Raw genomic sequence first — 16,419 nt, 5'->3', positions numbered from 1 at the left:
TGCTAAGTGAAATAAGCCAGTCAGAGAAAGACAAATATCACATGATCTCACTCATATGTGAAATCTAATGAACAAAATAAACTGATGTACAAAATAGATCCAGAGACATAGAAGCATGGAACAGACTATTGAATCTCAAAGGGAAAGTGGCGGTGGGTGTATGGTTGGGAAGAGATCAACCAAAGAACTTGTGTGCATATATACATAACCCATGGACACAGACAATAGGGTGGTGAAGACTAGGGGTGGGTGACGGGGGAGGGCTGTAGGGGTTCAATGGGAGAAAAAAAAAAGGGAAATATGTAATATTTTTTACAGTAAAGATAAAAAGAAAATATTTAGTGATGCTGATTTACAGAACAGTGGGAATTTAAGCACATAGGCTGTTTTCAGCAGTAATCTGTGCTAACCTGGTTCTTTTCTGGAAGGGGCTATGGCTGAATGGCATGGAGATGATTTTCTGTCATTATTATCAGGATTTTAGGAACTGGGAGCACCCTTCCTTTTTTGCCTTAATACCTGTAACTCCCACATAAGTATCCTATTCCTTAGCCATAACTGTGCGGGTCTTAAATTACCCTAAGAAGAGATGAGGACACTGTCCTAAGGACATGCAGAGAAGAGAGGGGAGGACTGTGAAGGTTTGGGTCCCACTGTCTGGGGCCCCAGGCAGTTCCTGAGCCTGTTTCAAGTTTCAGAGTTATTGATCTGGAGTCCTCTGAGTGAAGCCTATAAACCCTTCATGATCTGATCTGGCTGAGGCAGCCTCCCTCTCTAACTTTATCACGGATTCTTCCTGCATCCTGTCCTCAGAAGTGCCTGTCACACTTCCTCGTCACCCACTCAGGGATGCTACAGATATAAGGCCGCTGTAGTTCAGTAATAACCACACTTTTCTCTCTGCTGCTGATCTGGAACTCCCTGAGCCTAAGCCTGCAGAAAATGGCTGCTTTTTAACGGAAGCTGGAAACACCTCCTTCAGAAGCTCTCCTTGCAATGGCTCCCCCGCCTCTGTGTTCTCACAGTGCCCCATGCGGGCTCTGGCTTTGCCCTTATGCCTTTGTGGTATGATGGCCTACTTCCTTTTTTTAAAATTTATTTTTATTTTTAAAATTTAAGTATAGATAGCATACAACATTATGTTATTACATTACTTTCAGGTGTACAAAATAGTGATTTGATATTTATATACGCAGGGGTCCTCAAACTTTTTAAACAGGGGGCCAGTTCAGTCCCTCAGACTGTTGGAGGGCCGGACTATAGTTTAATAAAAACTATGAACAAATTCCTATGCACACTGCACATATCTTATTTTGAAGTAAAAAAAACAAAATGGCAAAAACACCCGCATGTGGCCCGCAGGCCGTAGTTTGAGGACGCCTGCCTTACAGTGTGGACCCCACACTAATTCGGGCAATCATCTGTCCAGTGCAGACTATCACAATATTACTATGTTCCCTTCACCTTTTTTTACCCACCCTCCCACCCCCTCCCCTCTGGCAACCATACCTTTGGTCTCTTGTTTCTACAAGTGTGTTTTTGTTTTGTTTTGTTCTTTAGATTCCACATATGAGTGAAATCATATGGTATTTGTCTTTCTCTGACTGACTTATTTCACTTAGCATAGTACCCTCTAGGTTCATCCATGTTGTTGCAAATGATAATATTTCATTTTTATTTATGACCAAGTAATATTCCATTGTACCACATCTTTCTTCATCCACTCGTATATTGATGGACACCTAAGTTGCTTCTATATCTTGGATATCCTATATAATAAAAGCCTAATATGCTAAGTGTCCGGTCATCTGGTCGGCCGTTCAACCAATCAAAGTGTAGTATGCTAATGATATTCTAAGGCCGCTCAACTGCTCGCTATGTTGTGCACTGACCACCAGATGGTAGACAGTCGACCAGTAGGCTAGCTTGCTGCTGGGGTCTGGCCGATCGGGACTGAGCGAGATGGACCAGACATGCCCTGGAGCCCTCCTGCATCCCTCCCCAGCCCCTACCGTGCATCAGTGGGGTCTCTCAGCCTGGCCTGCACCCTCTCACAATCCAGGACCCCTTGGGTGATGTCAGAGAGCTGGTTTCACCCTGATAGTGGAACAACCTGTTGCTATGATGTGCACTGACCACCAGGGGGCAGATGCTCAATGCAGGAGCTGTACCCTGGTGGTCAGTGTGCTCCCACAGGGGGAGTGCCGCTCATCCAGAAGCTGGGCTCACGGCCAGCCAGCGCAGTGGCGGTGGTGGAAGTGGGCCTAAGCTGTCAGTCGGACATCCCCTGAGGGCTTCCGGACTGTGAGAGGGCACACTCTAGGCTGAAGGACCCCCTCCCCCCACCCCAAGTGCACGAATTTCATGCCCTGGGCCTCTAGTTGTAAATAATGCTGCAATAAACATAGGGGTGTATAAATCTTTTCAAATTAGTGTTTTGGGTTTCTTTGCATAAATACCCAGAAGTGGAATTCCTGGGTCCTATGGTAGTTCTATTTTTAGTTTTTTGAGGAACCTTCATACTGTTTTCCATAGTGGCTGCTCCAATCTGCAGTTGACCAACAGTACACTGGACCATGCTTACATGGATATTTGCACTTCGTAGAGATTCAGCGATGTTTGCTAAATGAGTGCACATAGCATGCAAGGTTGAAGCACATGGAACAGGAAGGGAATGCTTTCTTAGCAGAAAAAACATACAGCCCAGCTAGCATGGCTCAGTGGTTGAGCTTTGACCTATGAACCAGGAGGTCATGGTTTGATTCCTGGTCAGGGAATATGCCTGGGTTGTGGACTCGATCCCTGGTAGGGGGCGTGCTGAAGGCAGCCGATCCATGATTCTCTATTATCATTGATGTTTCTCTCTCTCTTCTTTTCCCTTCCTCTCTGAAACCAATAAAAATATATTTAAAAAGAAAACATACAACTCACAGCACATGACCCAAATATGTGAGAGAAAATTTTTTATTTTTCTTCTTACAAAGCCTTTTCTCTGTGTTGGACAAGCTGAAAACTGTGAGAGCTCTGCTGGTCTGGCAGGAGTGGTGGGAGTTGGTTTCTGTGGTGAGTGTAGCATTAGCCTTTGACAGATGGATCTGCTCTCTTAAAAATTTCATTGTCAATTATTTTGTACCTACAAAAAGCTACACAGAATAACGTAATGAACATCCATGGATCTATCACCTAGCTTAAGAAATAAAATGTTACTAATACAACTGAAGACTTTGAACCATTACCTAGGTATGTTGTTTATCATTCTCAAGTAACCTTAAACTCACATCAGATATACATACCTATAGATGCATACTATGTAGCACATATCCACTTTATGTGTTTATGTTTTTGTAAACCATTGATTTATATAATTATTCCTTTGAACTTTTTTCAGTATTCTATCTGTACAGTTCATATACAGTATCCATCTGGGTTGATGCCCATAGAGCTAGTTAATTTTTATTATTGAATTGCTTTCCAATTTGTGTATCTTGTTAGTGCATACGTGAGTTTCTTCCAGTGTTTTTCTTTTACATATCCTGCTGGGCACATGCCTGCTATAGACCCCTTTACACATGAGGGAGAGTTTCTCAATGTGGCAAATAGCAGTAGAATTCTGGGTCATTGGGAATGTGTATCCTCAACTTTATTAAATTTTGCAAAATTTCTCTGAAGTTTTTCTTTAATTCTTCACAAACGTAAATCCTTATAACTCCTCTTTTAATAAGTTGCTTCTTGTTAGTGTTTCAGGTGTAGTGGATGGAAGATTACATTTTAATTGAAATAGAAAACACCGTGTAAGCCCTTCAGTGTCCAATTCATAGAGCCAAGAGCTGACTTAAAGTAGAGATCAATATGTAGAATCTTCATATTTATATACTCTTACCAGAGAGCACTGAGGTCATATTCAATAGGTTGTTCAGCATTTCCTTTTAAATTTTGTATTGAGTTTTAAACAAAGAGCATTTGGGATTATTTTTAGGACCAAATGGCTTATTGTGGAGCTGTTTATTGTATTAATATTTGAGTGAGCGAGTAAATGAATGGGATTATGGCACTGAATATTAGAATAATAACATATCCTATTTAATGAAGACAGAATATGCAAATTGACTGTCACTCCGTGACAAAAGATGGAGGTGCCCACAGCCAATAAGGAGGGAATATGCAAATAGACACGACAAAGATGGCGGTGGCTGGGCCAGGATGCTTGTGTCATCACCATGGCGACAAAGCAGGCGTTCTGCCCCGTTCCAGCCGCTCTGGGCCTCTGGGCAGCGCGTGTGTGCAGGTGCGGAGTGGCTGGGGCAGGGCAGGATGCCTGCTATGAGGAGGGATGGAGGGAGCTACAGGAGGGTGGCAGGGCCGGAGCGAAGGTGAAGGCGACTCCAGCCGGAACAAAGGTGGAAGGCGGCTCCAGCCGGAGTGAAGGCAGAAGGCGGCAGCCAGAGCAAAGGCCCAGGTCCCGGGTGCCAGAGGGAAGCCGGTGCTGGCAGCCAGGGGAAGCAAGGCCTATTCTTGCATGAATCTTCATGCATCGGGCCTCTAGTAGTGGAATAAAATTAAAACCAAATTAGTGTTCCTAAGTCAGGTGTTAAAGGGAGGATGGTCCCCACATTCATTTGCTGTAAACCTGGCTGGAGGCTACAATTTACGTGACATCTGCTTTTTGCCAACACTGCTGTCTGGTGGCAGGGTGCTGACACAGTGGCAGTTTCTATTTGCTTCTTTATTACAAGCTCAAAATAGGGGGAGGCCAATGTGCTTCTCCACAGTGGGACCTGAACCACCATCTCTACTCAGGACGACCTCTGATAGTCCTTCTGGTCAGCTGGGCATGTCATTCCAGGGGTTCTGTCCTGCTGGCCATTGTAGAAAAGCCAGCTGCCTTCAGGTAAGTCTTTAGGGGGTTGGGAAATTCTGCCCATGTTGTCATAGGTGAACTTTAAAAAAAATTTAATTTAATTTTATTGTTTAAGGTATTACAAATAGTAATACATATGTCTCCTTTTTTCCCCCCCGTTGACCTCCCCTCAGCCTCCCCTAACCCCTGGCACTTGCCCTCGTCCCCTTGCCCCCAGTGTCTTGTGTCTCTTGCTTGTTCTTATATGCATGCATACAAGTCCTTCGGTTGATCTCTTACACCCCAGCCCTCCCCTACCTTCCCACTGTTCTATGCTTCTTTGCCTCTATTTTTTTCAACAATTTGTAATGTTCTTTATTATCCATAAACTAGAGGCCCGGTGCACGAAATTCGTGCATAGGGGAGGGGTGTTGTCCCTCAGCCCAGCCTGCACCCTCTCCAATCTGGGGTCTCTCTCACAATCCAGGACTGCTGGCTACCAATTGTTCGCCTGCCTGCCTGCCTGATTGCCCCTAATTGCTTCTGCCTGCCAGCCTGATCACCACCTAACCACTCCCCTGCCAGCCTGATCAATGCCTAAATGCTCCCCTGCTGGCCTGATTGCCCCGAACTGCCTCCCCCCCCCCCCCCCCGCTGGCCTGGTCACCCCTAACTGCCCTCCCTTGCAAAGCCTGGTCACCCCTAACTGCCCTCCATTGCCAGCCTGGTCGCCCCTAACTGCCCTCCCCTGCAGGCCTGGTCCCCCCCAACTGCCCTCTCCTGCAGGCCTGGCCCCCCCCAACTGCCCACCCCTGCAGGCCTGGTGACCCCTAACTGCCCTCCCCTGCCAGCTGGTCGCCCCTAACTGCTCTCCCCTGCTGGCCTGATTCTCCCCAACTGCCTGCAGCTGGCATGGTTTCCCCCAACTGCCATCCCCTGCAGGCCTGGTCCCCCCCACTGCCCTCCTCTGCAGCCTGGTCCCCCCCAACTGCCCTCCCCTGCAGGCCTGATCACCTCCAACTGCCCTCCCCTGCAGGCCTGATCACCCCCAACTGCCCTCCCTTGCAGCCCTGGTCCCTCCCAATTGCCCTGCCCTGCCAGCCATCTTGTGTTCACATGGGGGCGGCCATCTTTGACCACATGGGGGTGGCCATCTTGTGTGTTGGAGTGACAGTCAATTTGCATATTACTCTTTTATTAGGTAGGATGAGTGAGATCATGTGGTACTTACCTTTCACTGACTGGCTTATTTCATTTAGCATAATGCTCTCCAGATCCATCCATGCTGTTGCAAATGGTAAGAATTCCTTCTTTTTTACAGCAGCATAGTATTCCATTGTGTAGATGTACCAGTTTTCTTTTTTTTTTCTCTTTAATTTTTTTTATTGTTTAAAGTATTACATATAGTAGTACATATATCTCCTTTTTTTCCCCATTGACTTTCCCCCAGCCTCCCCTGCCCCCTGTCGCATGCCCTCATCCCATCCCCCCAGTGTCTTGTGTCCATTGGTGTGCTTATATGCATGCATATGCGTCCTTTGGTTGATCTCTTTCCTCCCCTCCCCAACACTCCCCAGCCTTCCTGCTATAATTTGACAGTCTGTTCGGTGCTTTACTGCCTCTGTATCTATCATTTTGTTCATCAGGTTATAATGTTCTTTATTTTCCATAAATGAGTGAGATCATGTGGTATTTTTCTTTCGTTGCCTGGCTTATTTCACTTAACATAATGCTCTCCAGGTCCATCCATGCTGCTGCAAATGGTAAAAGTTCCTTCTTTTTTATAGCAACGTAGTATTCCATTGTGTAGATGTACCATAGCTTTCTAATCCACTCATCTGCTGATGGGCATTTAGGCTGTTTCCAAATCTTAGCTATGGTGAATTGTGCTGCTATGAACATAGGGGTGCATATATCCTTTCTGATTGGTGTTTCTAGTTTCTTGGGATATATTCCTAGAAGTGGGATTACTGGGTCAAATGGCAGTTCCATTTTTAGTTTTTTGAGGAAACTCCATACCGTTCTCCACCGTGGCTGCACCAGTCTGCATTCCCACCAGCAGTGCACGAGGGTTCCTTTTTCTCCGCATCCTTGCCAGCACTTGTCGTTTGTTGATTTGTTGATGATTGCCATTCTGACAGGTGTGAGATGGTACCACATTGTCGTTTTGATTGGCATCTCTCGGATAATTAGTGACTTTGAGCATGTTTTCATATGTCTCTTGCCTTCCTTCTGTCTTCTTTCAAAAAGATTCTATTTATGTCTGTTGCCCATTTTTTTTATTGGATCATTTATCTTCTTTTTATTAAGTTGTAAGTTCCCTGTAGATGTTGGAGATTAAACCTTTATCAGTGATAACATTTGCAAATATGTTCTCCCATGCAGTGGGCTTTCTTGTTGTATTGTTGATGGTTTCTTTTGCTGTGCAAAAGTTTTTTATTTTGATGTAGTCCCATTTGTTTATTTTCTCTTTAGTTTCCATTGCCCCAGGAGTGGTATCGGTGAAGAAATTGCTTCAGCATATGTCTGAGATTTCTCTGCCTGTGGATTCCTCTAGTATTTTTATGGTTTCCATCTTATGTTTAAGTCCTTTATCCATTTTGAGTTTGTGTATGGTGTAAGTTGATGGTCTAGTTTCATTTTTTTGCATGTATCTGTCCAGTTTTCCCAAAACCATTTATTGAAGAGACTGTCTTGTCTCCATTGTATGCTCTTGCCTCCTTTGTCAAATATTAATTGAGCATAATGGCTTGTGTTGATTTCTGGGTTCTCTGTTCTGTCCCACTGGTCTATATGTCTGTTCTTGTGCCAGTACCAGGCAGTTTTGAGAACAGTGGCTTTGTAGTATACTTTGATATCTGGTATTGTGATCCCTCCAACATTGTTCTTCTTTCTCAGGATTGCTGTGGCTATTTGGGGGTCTTTTTTTTTTATTCCAGATGAATTTTTGGAGAGTTCTTTCTAGGTCTGTGAAATATGTCATTGGTATTTTAATGGGGATTGAGTTGAATTTATAGATTGCTTTGGGTAGTGTGGACATTTTAATGATGTTTATTCTACCAATCCATGAACATAGTATATTCTTCCATTTGTTCATGTCTTCTTCTTTCTCTTTCTTTAGCATCCTGAAATTTTCTGAGTACAGGTCCTTTGTCTCCTTGGTTAAGTTTATTCCTAGGTATCTTAATTTTTTTGTTGCAATGGTAAATAGGATTGCTTTTTAAATACACTTTCTGCGAGTTCATCATTGGTGTATCAAAAAGCCATAGACTTCTGGGTGTCAATTATGTATCTTGCTGCATTGCCGAATTCATTTATTAAGTCTCGTAGTTTTTTGATGGAGTCTTTGGGGTTTTTTATGTACAATATCATGTCATCTGCGAATAAGGACAGTTTTACTTCTTCTTTTCCTATTTGGATGCCTTTTCTTTCTTCTTCTTGTCTGATCACAATGGCTAGTACTTCCAATACTATGTCAAACAGGAGTGGTGAGAGTGGGCATCCTTGTCTTGTTCCTGTTCTTAGGAGAAATGATTTTAGTTTTTGCCCATTGAGTATGATGTTGGCTGTAGGTTTGTCAAATATGGCTTTTATTATGTTGAGGTATGATCCTTCTATTCCCACCTTGCTGAGAGTTTTTATCAAGAAAGCGTGTTGCATTTTGTCAAATGCTTTTTCTGCATCAATGGGTATGATTATATGGTTTTTATCTCTCAGTTTGTTTATGTGGTGTATCACATTTATTCATTTGCAGATGTGTACCATCCTTGCATCCCCGGATTTAATCCCACTTGGTCATGGTGTATGATCTTTCTAATGTAATGCTGGATTCGATTTGCTAGAATTTTGTTGAGGATTTTGTCATCTATGTTCATGAGGGATATTGGCTTGTAATTCTCTTTCTTTGTATTGTCTTTACCTGGTTTTGGGATTAGGGTAATGCTGGCTTCCTAGAAAGTGCTTAGAATTGCTCCTTCTTCTTGAATATTTTTGAATAGTCTGAGGAAGATAAGTTTTATTTCTTCTTTGAATGTTTGATAAAACTCCCCTGTGAAGCCGTCTGGTCTAGGTCTTTTGATTGTTGGAAGTTTTTTGATTACTGTTTCAATTTCCTCCATAGTTATTGACCTATTCAGATTTTTTGATTCCTCTTGGTTGAGTTTTGGAAGGTTGTATTTTTTTAGGAATATGTTTATTTGTTCTAGGTTGATCAATTTGTTGGAATAGTCTAGCTCATAGTATTTTTTTTTATGATTCTTCGTATTTCTGTGGGGTCTGTTGTTATTTCACCTCTTTCATTTCTGATTTTGTTTATTTGGGTCCTCTCTCTTTGCTTCTTGGTGAGCCTAGTAAAAGGTTCATCAATCTTGTTTGTCCTTTCAAAGAAACAGCTCTTGGTTTCATTGATCTTTTGTATGTTTTTTTGGATCTCTATGTCCTTTTTTCCACTCTGATCTTTATTATTACCTTTCTTCTGCTCACACTGGGCTTTTCCTGTTTCTCTCTTTCTAATTCTTCGAGTTGCAGAGTTAGATGGTTTATTACCATTTTTTCTTGTTTTTTGAGGTAGGTCTGTAATGCTATGAACTTCCCTCTCAGGACTGCTTTCACTGTGTCCCAAAGATTTTGGATTGTTGTCTTTTCATTGTTGTTTGTTTCCAGGATGTGTTTTATTTCTTCTTTGATCTCTTTGGTAACCCACTCATTGTTTAATAATGTGCTATTCAGCCTCCTAATGTTTGAATTTTTGTGATTGTTTTTACTGTAGTTGATTTCTAATTTATGCCATTATGATCTGAGAAGATGCTTGATATGTTTTCAGTCCTCTTGAATTTGGAAAGACTTTGCCTGTGTCCCAATATGTGGTCTATTTTTGAAAATGTCCCATATGCGCTTGAGAAGAATGTATATTCTGTAGTTTTGGGGTGGAATGTTCTAAAGATGTCAATTAAGTCCATCTGATCTAATGAGTCATTTAGGATTGATGTTTCTTTGCTAATTCTTTTGTCTAGAGGTTTTATCCAGTGATGTTCATGGGGTATTAAAGTCTCCTACTATGATTGTGTTGCTGTCAGTCTGTCCCCAGATATCTTCTAGAAGTTTTTTTTTTTTTAATGTATTTTGGTACTCCTGCATTGGGTGCATAAATGTTTACCAGAGTTATATCCTCTTGTTGCATCGATCCCATTAGAATTATGAAGTGGCCTTTCTTGTCTCTTGTTATGGTCTTCACTTTAAGTTCTATTTTGTCATATATAAATAGTGCTACCCCAGCTTTTATTTCATTTCCATTTGCCTATTAGATATTTTTCCATCCCTTCACTTTCAGTCTGTGTGAGTCCCTTGTTCTGAGGTGGGTCTCCTGTTGACAACATATATATGGGTCAGGTTTTCCTATCCATTCACTCACTCGATGTTTTTTGATTGGAGCATTTAATCCATTTATGTTTAATGTTATTATTGATAGGTACTTATTTGTAGCCATTTCTGTACTTTATGCCTGTGTTCCTTCCTCCCTTTCTATTTCTTCTTTTTATAGCATTCCCTTTAGCATTTCTTGCATTGCTGGCTTGGTAGTAATAAACTCCCTTAGCCTTTTTTTGTCTGGGAAGCTCCTGATCTCCCCTTCAATTTTGATTGATAGTCTTGCTGGATAGAGTATTCTTGGATTCAGCCCTTTGCTTTTCATCACTTTATATACTTCATTCCATTTCCTTCTAGCTTGATGTGTTTCTGTTGAGAAATTTTTTGATAATCTGATTGGGGATCCTTTGTAGGTAACTCTCTGTCTCTCTCTTACAACCTTTAAGATTCTCTCTTTTTCGTTAACATTTGCCATTGTAATTTTGATGTGTCTTGGTGTGGGTCTTTTGGGATTCATCTTGCTTGGGACTCTTTGTACTTGTGTAAATTTTTTCTTCCCCATAACAGGGAAGTTTTCTGTCATTATTTTTTCAAATAGATTTTCTAATCCTTGCTTTTCTTCTTGTCCTTCTGGCAGCCCCATTATACATATGTTACTTCATTTTGTGTTGTCCCAAAGCTCCCTTAGGCTCTCCTTCTGCTTTTTAATTTTTTTCTTCAGTTGCTGTTCAGATTGGACTTGTTTCTCTACCTTTCTTCTAACTCACTAATTTGGTCCTCTGCTTCTTCTAGTCTACTGTTGAAACCTTCCATGGTGTTTTTGATTATAGCTATATCACTTTTGATTTCTTCCTGATTTTTGCATAGGTTGTTGGTTTCCTCATCCATCAGGTTTATGGAGTGTATGACCCTTACTCTGAATTCTTTTTCTGTCATGTTGCATATTTCCATTTCACTTATTTCCTTTCTTGGAGCTTCTTCATTTTCTTTTCTCTGTGGATTGTTTCATTGTCTCCCCATTCTCACTATCACCAGAAGGTTCAAACTTTGAGTTGCATGGGCCTGGGCTGTGTGCAGTGGGAGCTTTGCACCACCAAGTGTCACTGAAGAGCTCTGACACCAAGACGCTTGGCTGCTGTGGGTTGATGGGAGCCACGGTCGCCTAGGATCAAAGTCACTGGCACTCAGTGTGGCCTCATGCATGCCTCTAGAATCACGGACCTCTGGTGTGTGTTAAATATATGAGTCCCCTAGCACGTGCCAGGAGTCAGAGTCCCCTTGTGTCCACACCAAGAATTGAGTATCAGAGTCTCTGTTGCTTGGTGCGGCCTCTGGCTGAGAATCATGGTCCCTGCGTGTGCATGTGCCATGAATTGGAGTCACTGGCCCTTAGTGTGAATGCACTGGGAATCAGGGATCACAGGTGCACAAGATGAGGTACAGTCAAATCACTGGTGCTCAGTGCTGCCCCTTATGTGGAGAATCAGGGTCCCTGGTCTGCTTGGGGGACTGGGTTGCATAGTTGCACTGTGTCAGCAGGAGGTTCACTCCTGCGCTGTGGAAAACAGACTTCTGTGTGTGCTTGCCCAGAATCGAAGTCAGGTGGCACTGCCGCCCTGTGTGGGCATGGGTTTGGTCGCCTGATTGCATTGCGGGAAGCAGCTTCCCAGTGCCCGAGTGCATGCCCAGGCTCAAATTCCTGTAGCGGAGCTGCAGCCCTGTGTGAGGGGTGGGTCTAGCAGTTCCTATGGCGCTGCAGCCACCCTGTGGGAGGGGGATGGGCTCTGTGACTCACAGAAATCTGATGCCGATATATCTCGATTCTTGGTGTCTGTGGGTCTGCAGCTGTGGTTGCAGCTCTCTGTCCCCAGTGGCTATAGGGTCCTGGTTTGCATCTGAGACCAGATTGGGTGGTGATGAGGCTAGGATCCTAGTCTCAAGCAGCTCTGTTTCTCAAGATGGTGTGGTCTCTGTGCCTGCGCTGGCCGCCCCTAGAGTATCTGCGGGATTTCACCATCTAAGACTGCGGTTTGGCAGCCCCTTGGAAAACCTACAGGATCTAACTGGCCCTAGCTCATCCACACACACACCACACACATCCATACACTCCTCTATCGCTTCCTCATTCTCTCACACTCTCTCCCTCCCTACCTTCTTGCCAGTCACCATCTTCCATAGGTGAGCTTTTATGCAATAGTTTTCACTAAAGCTAGCTTCTGTGGAACTGTGGCTGTTTTCCTGGAGAGAACACTCAGTTCTGGCTTGTGAGTTAGGGCCGGGGTGACTGAGTTATTTATTTATAAACTCATGGGATATATGCAGTCACCATTGAATGTCACCTTGTAGGGCCAGCCAGAACAGTCTTGAGGTAGGGTGTTAGTTTGCTAGGGCTGTATAAACAAAGTGCCACAAATTATATGGTTCAAACAACAGAATGTTGTCTCATTGTTCTGGAGGCTGGACATAAAAACAAGGTGTCAACAAGGTCAATTTCTTCCAAGGCCTCTCTCCTTGGCATGTAGATGGCCGTCTTCTTCCTATGTCTTTACATCAGCTTTCCTCTGTGTGTCTGTGTCCACAGTTCCTTGTTCTATAAGGACACCAAATATATTGGATCAAGGCCACACTTTAACTTGATGTCTGTAAAAACCAAGTTCCAAATAAGGTCACATTCTCAGATCCTGGGGGTTAGGACTTCAATCTAAGAAGTTTGGGGACACAATTCAACCCATAACAGGTAACAGCACAGTGTAAGATTATGTGTGAATTGTTAAAAGGCTACTTGCAAACAAGATTTTCAGCTTCTAGGGAGGTGGTGTTCTAGACGTTTTCGCACTTCCCTGTGTGTACAGTCATTCTTTTTGACAGAGGCAGGACAGATCCATAGTTGGTTACCATAGACTTGTACAGTGAGCTTATTTATTTTCTAACTTCTGGGAAATAAATTTTGGAGATCAATTTCAAAAGAGATTTTATCACTAGAATTATATATAAATTGAGTTTTTCCTTTAAGAGTTTATTTCCTGAAGGCTTATCTTGTAGCAGGGGTTGGGAGGTGGGCAGGGAGTTTAAATTTAGTTTTCAAGATCATTTCAGTTGTCAAAAAGTAAATACCTGAAAACTTTTTCTTTTTTGGTTCTAGATTTGAAAGGAATTGTGTTTGTCATCCAGAGTCAAAGTAATTCTTTTCATGTAAAAAGAGCAGAAGAGTTAAGAAAAAGCATCTTACAACAAGCTACAGATCTTACCCAGGTATGTCAAAATAGCTTAGGATGTCTGCTAATTATCTACTGATTGATAAGTTTATGTTTTCCAGAGCTCTTGGTCTATAGAGAATCAATTTTATTTAGATGAGAATAACTCTTCTGACTTGTTTTGCTTATTTAATATTGACTAGTTATGGTTTAAATTTGCTAGTTAATTGCTAATGCTCAAAGCCTCATTAGTCTAAATTATTATATATATTTTTTAATTTAGGAGAATTATATACTTGTATATGACTATTGTGGTTTTGTAACAAAGTATAATACAAAAGAAATAACTTTTTTAAAGCAGAGCTTAAACAGTAGAGATAATGTTCAAAATTTTGGTAGCAAGTTCTAAGGAAATTATCATATTGAAATAACATTTAAATTAACCTCAATGTTATGTTTTCTCTGTTTCTTAATCTGTTTTTAATTAGACATTATTAATTGAACTTTTGATTTGATTAAAATGTATTTTCTGAGATGAATCATGGAGAGAAAGATTGACATATATAGGTACATTTTGATAAAGTTTAAAATAGGCATGAACTGAATTTAATGCTGGAGGTTTGGGGCAAAGGAAAATCTGCTTTCTTGTGCTGCCATATAGGTGCTTTCCTCTTTGGCCAAGCGGAAAAAAATTCCTCCATGCCTGCTACTTCATACTACAGAAATACTACAGAATTGTTTAAACCTGGCGGGTGTGGCTCAGTGGTTTGAGCATTGGCCCACAGACCTCAGGCCTGCAGACCTCGGGTTCGACTCACGTGTACCTTAGTTGCAGGTTCCCCAGCCCCAGTAGGGGTGCGTGTGGGAGGCAGCCAATTGATGTGTCTCTCTCACATGGATGTTTCTCTCTCCCTCTCCCTCTCCCTCTCCCTTCTCTCTCTCCCTCTCTCTCCCTCTCTCTCCCTCTCTCTCTCTCCCTCTCCCTCTCCCTCTCTCTCTCTCTCCCTCCTCTCCTCTCCCTCCCTCCCTCTGCCCTCCCTTCTACTCTCTCTAGAAATCAATGGAAAAATAACCTAGGGTGAGGATTAAAAAAAAAAAAAGACAGAAGTGCTTGTTGGCAGAAGAACTCTGACAGGAGATGTATGTTTGATGGATTGCTGTCCTTGTTGGTGGGGGCTGGGAAATAGAGGGTTGGACATAGCAGTGGAAAAATTAGCCATGTTAGTGAGATTGAAGGCTGAGATTAAGGTTTATTGTGCTTTATCTTGAAATGCTTTACATATAAAATTTATCCAGCCTCTCCACATTCTTGCAAGGGCAGGTCCTTGGCTCCCCTGCTTTGAGTATCACACCTTCTAAAGGGGAGGAAACAATTCCTGCTGTGTGTGTGTGTGTGCGTGTGTGTGTGTGTGTGTGTGTGTGTGTGTGTGTGATTGGAGCTAGGAGCAGCTTGATGAGTTTGAAATTCTTCTTTGTCTGGAAACCCAGCTTTTAGAGATTTTCTTCTATAAACCTGTTATGATTTCATCAGAGAGGCAGACATGCTGCCTTCTTGACTGGCTGGGTATCTTCGTCTTGCTCCATGGAAGCCCTTGGCGGAGTGGACAAAGGAGGCTACCATGGGGACGAAGGTGGTCAGTAGCCCCCATAGTCCCTCTGTTGGATCCCAGCAAGTGATAAGGAATGTAGCTCCATTGAGCTGTAGCAATTACCCCAAACTCAGTAATCAGGGATGAGGTGCTAGGAAAATATGATCTCACAATTAAGTGAGTCTTTGAGAGACAATATGGAAAAGAACCAGAAAATTCATTCACACATACACCAGAACAATGACCTAAGGAAGTTGGAGATTTACCCCCCTCCCAAACAGTGCAGTTATGGGTGGGCCAGCGGCAGGCAGCTATCCTGCAGCGTCCTCTATCTCATTACTTTATCATGGGCTAAGGCCGTGGTCGGCAAACTGTGGCTCGCGAGCCGCATGCGGCTCTTTGGCCCCTTGAGTGTGGCTCTTCCACAAAATACCACAGCCTGGGCGAGTCTATTTTGAAGAAGTGGCGTTAGAAGAAGTTTAAGTTTAAAAAATTTGGCTCTCAAAAGAAATTTCAATCGTTGTACTGTTGATATTGGGCTCTGTTGACTAATGAGTTTGCCGACCACTGGGCTAAGGTGTCCTCATCTGCACGGTGGAAGCTGACTCCCCACCATTGCATCTGCATGCCAGTGTGTGGAGGGCAAGTGGCTTTCTTCTGAGGATGTGACCTGACATACCTTTGTCCAGAACATAATCACCTGCGCATACCTTGGCTGGGAAAGGTCATGTCTAATTGGGTGGCCTTGGAAACAGACAAACTTAAGGGATTCTACTCACCAAACAGAAGAAGGTAGGAGTAGAGACTCAAACAAATTGACAGCTCTGCTAAATTCTGGATTTCATTTACACGTCATGGACTTGCCTAGTCTATGGAGGAATTTATCTGTGAACCTCTCATTTCTCAGTCTTGACAGAGCTACTGTGGGCAAAGTACTGGGTGTTCAAGGATCAGCAAGCCAAGGTCCTTGTACTGGAAGAACCCACAGTCCAGCAGAGGAGACGGGTCCATAAATGGGCAATTTTAAGGCAGAGTGGCAGTGCAGACACAGAAAGACATGGTTCTGCTTATATGTGGTATCTAAAATAGTCAAATCCATAGAATCAAAGACAGAAGGGTTTTACCAGGGGTGGTGGCTGGGAGGGGGAATGAGGAGTTATCAACAGGCATAAAGTTTTAGTTAAGTCAGATGGGTAAGCTCCAGAGATCTGAATTACAAAATTGTCCTTTTAGCCAACAGTCTTCTGTTGTATGCCTAAATTTGTTAAGAGGATCTGAGAGCTCATATTAAATAAAATATTCGGTAGTAGGTAGGTAGGTTGGGAGAGGGTGGGAGTGGGGACAGCTCTCAAGGTGGACAGCCAGGTAAAGGCAGCCAGGTGAGAAGCAGGAGCATGGTGTGTGTAGACCCTGCCTGTCGCCCTGGGTGGGTGTA

General features: G+C 42.9%; 1 protein-coding gene across 1 annotated transcript in view; it reads left to right on the top strand.

Annotated features, from left to right (window-relative positions):
• Positions 1-16,419, top strand: part of B3GLCT (beta 3-glucosyltransferase) — a 167,132-nt gene that overhangs the window by 33,331 nt on the left and 117,382 nt on the right. The window contains exon 4 of the mRNA XM_028136295.2: positions 13,344-13,453. Within this exon, the coding sequence (XP_027992096.2) occupies positions 13,344-13,453 (110 nt within the window). The remainder of the gene's footprint in view (positions 1-13,343; positions 13,454-16,419) is intronic.

The sequence above is a fragment of the Eptesicus fuscus genome, chromosome 7 (genome assembly GCF_027574615.1).
Source record: "Eptesicus fuscus isolate TK198812 chromosome 7, DD_ASM_mEF_20220401, whole genome shotgun sequence".
Lineage (NCBI taxonomy): Eukaryota > Metazoa > Chordata > Mammalia > Chiroptera > Vespertilionidae > Eptesicus > Eptesicus fuscus.
The sequence above is the reverse complement of the archived record's forward strand: the minus strand, read 5'-3'. Positions and strand labels throughout refer to the sequence as shown.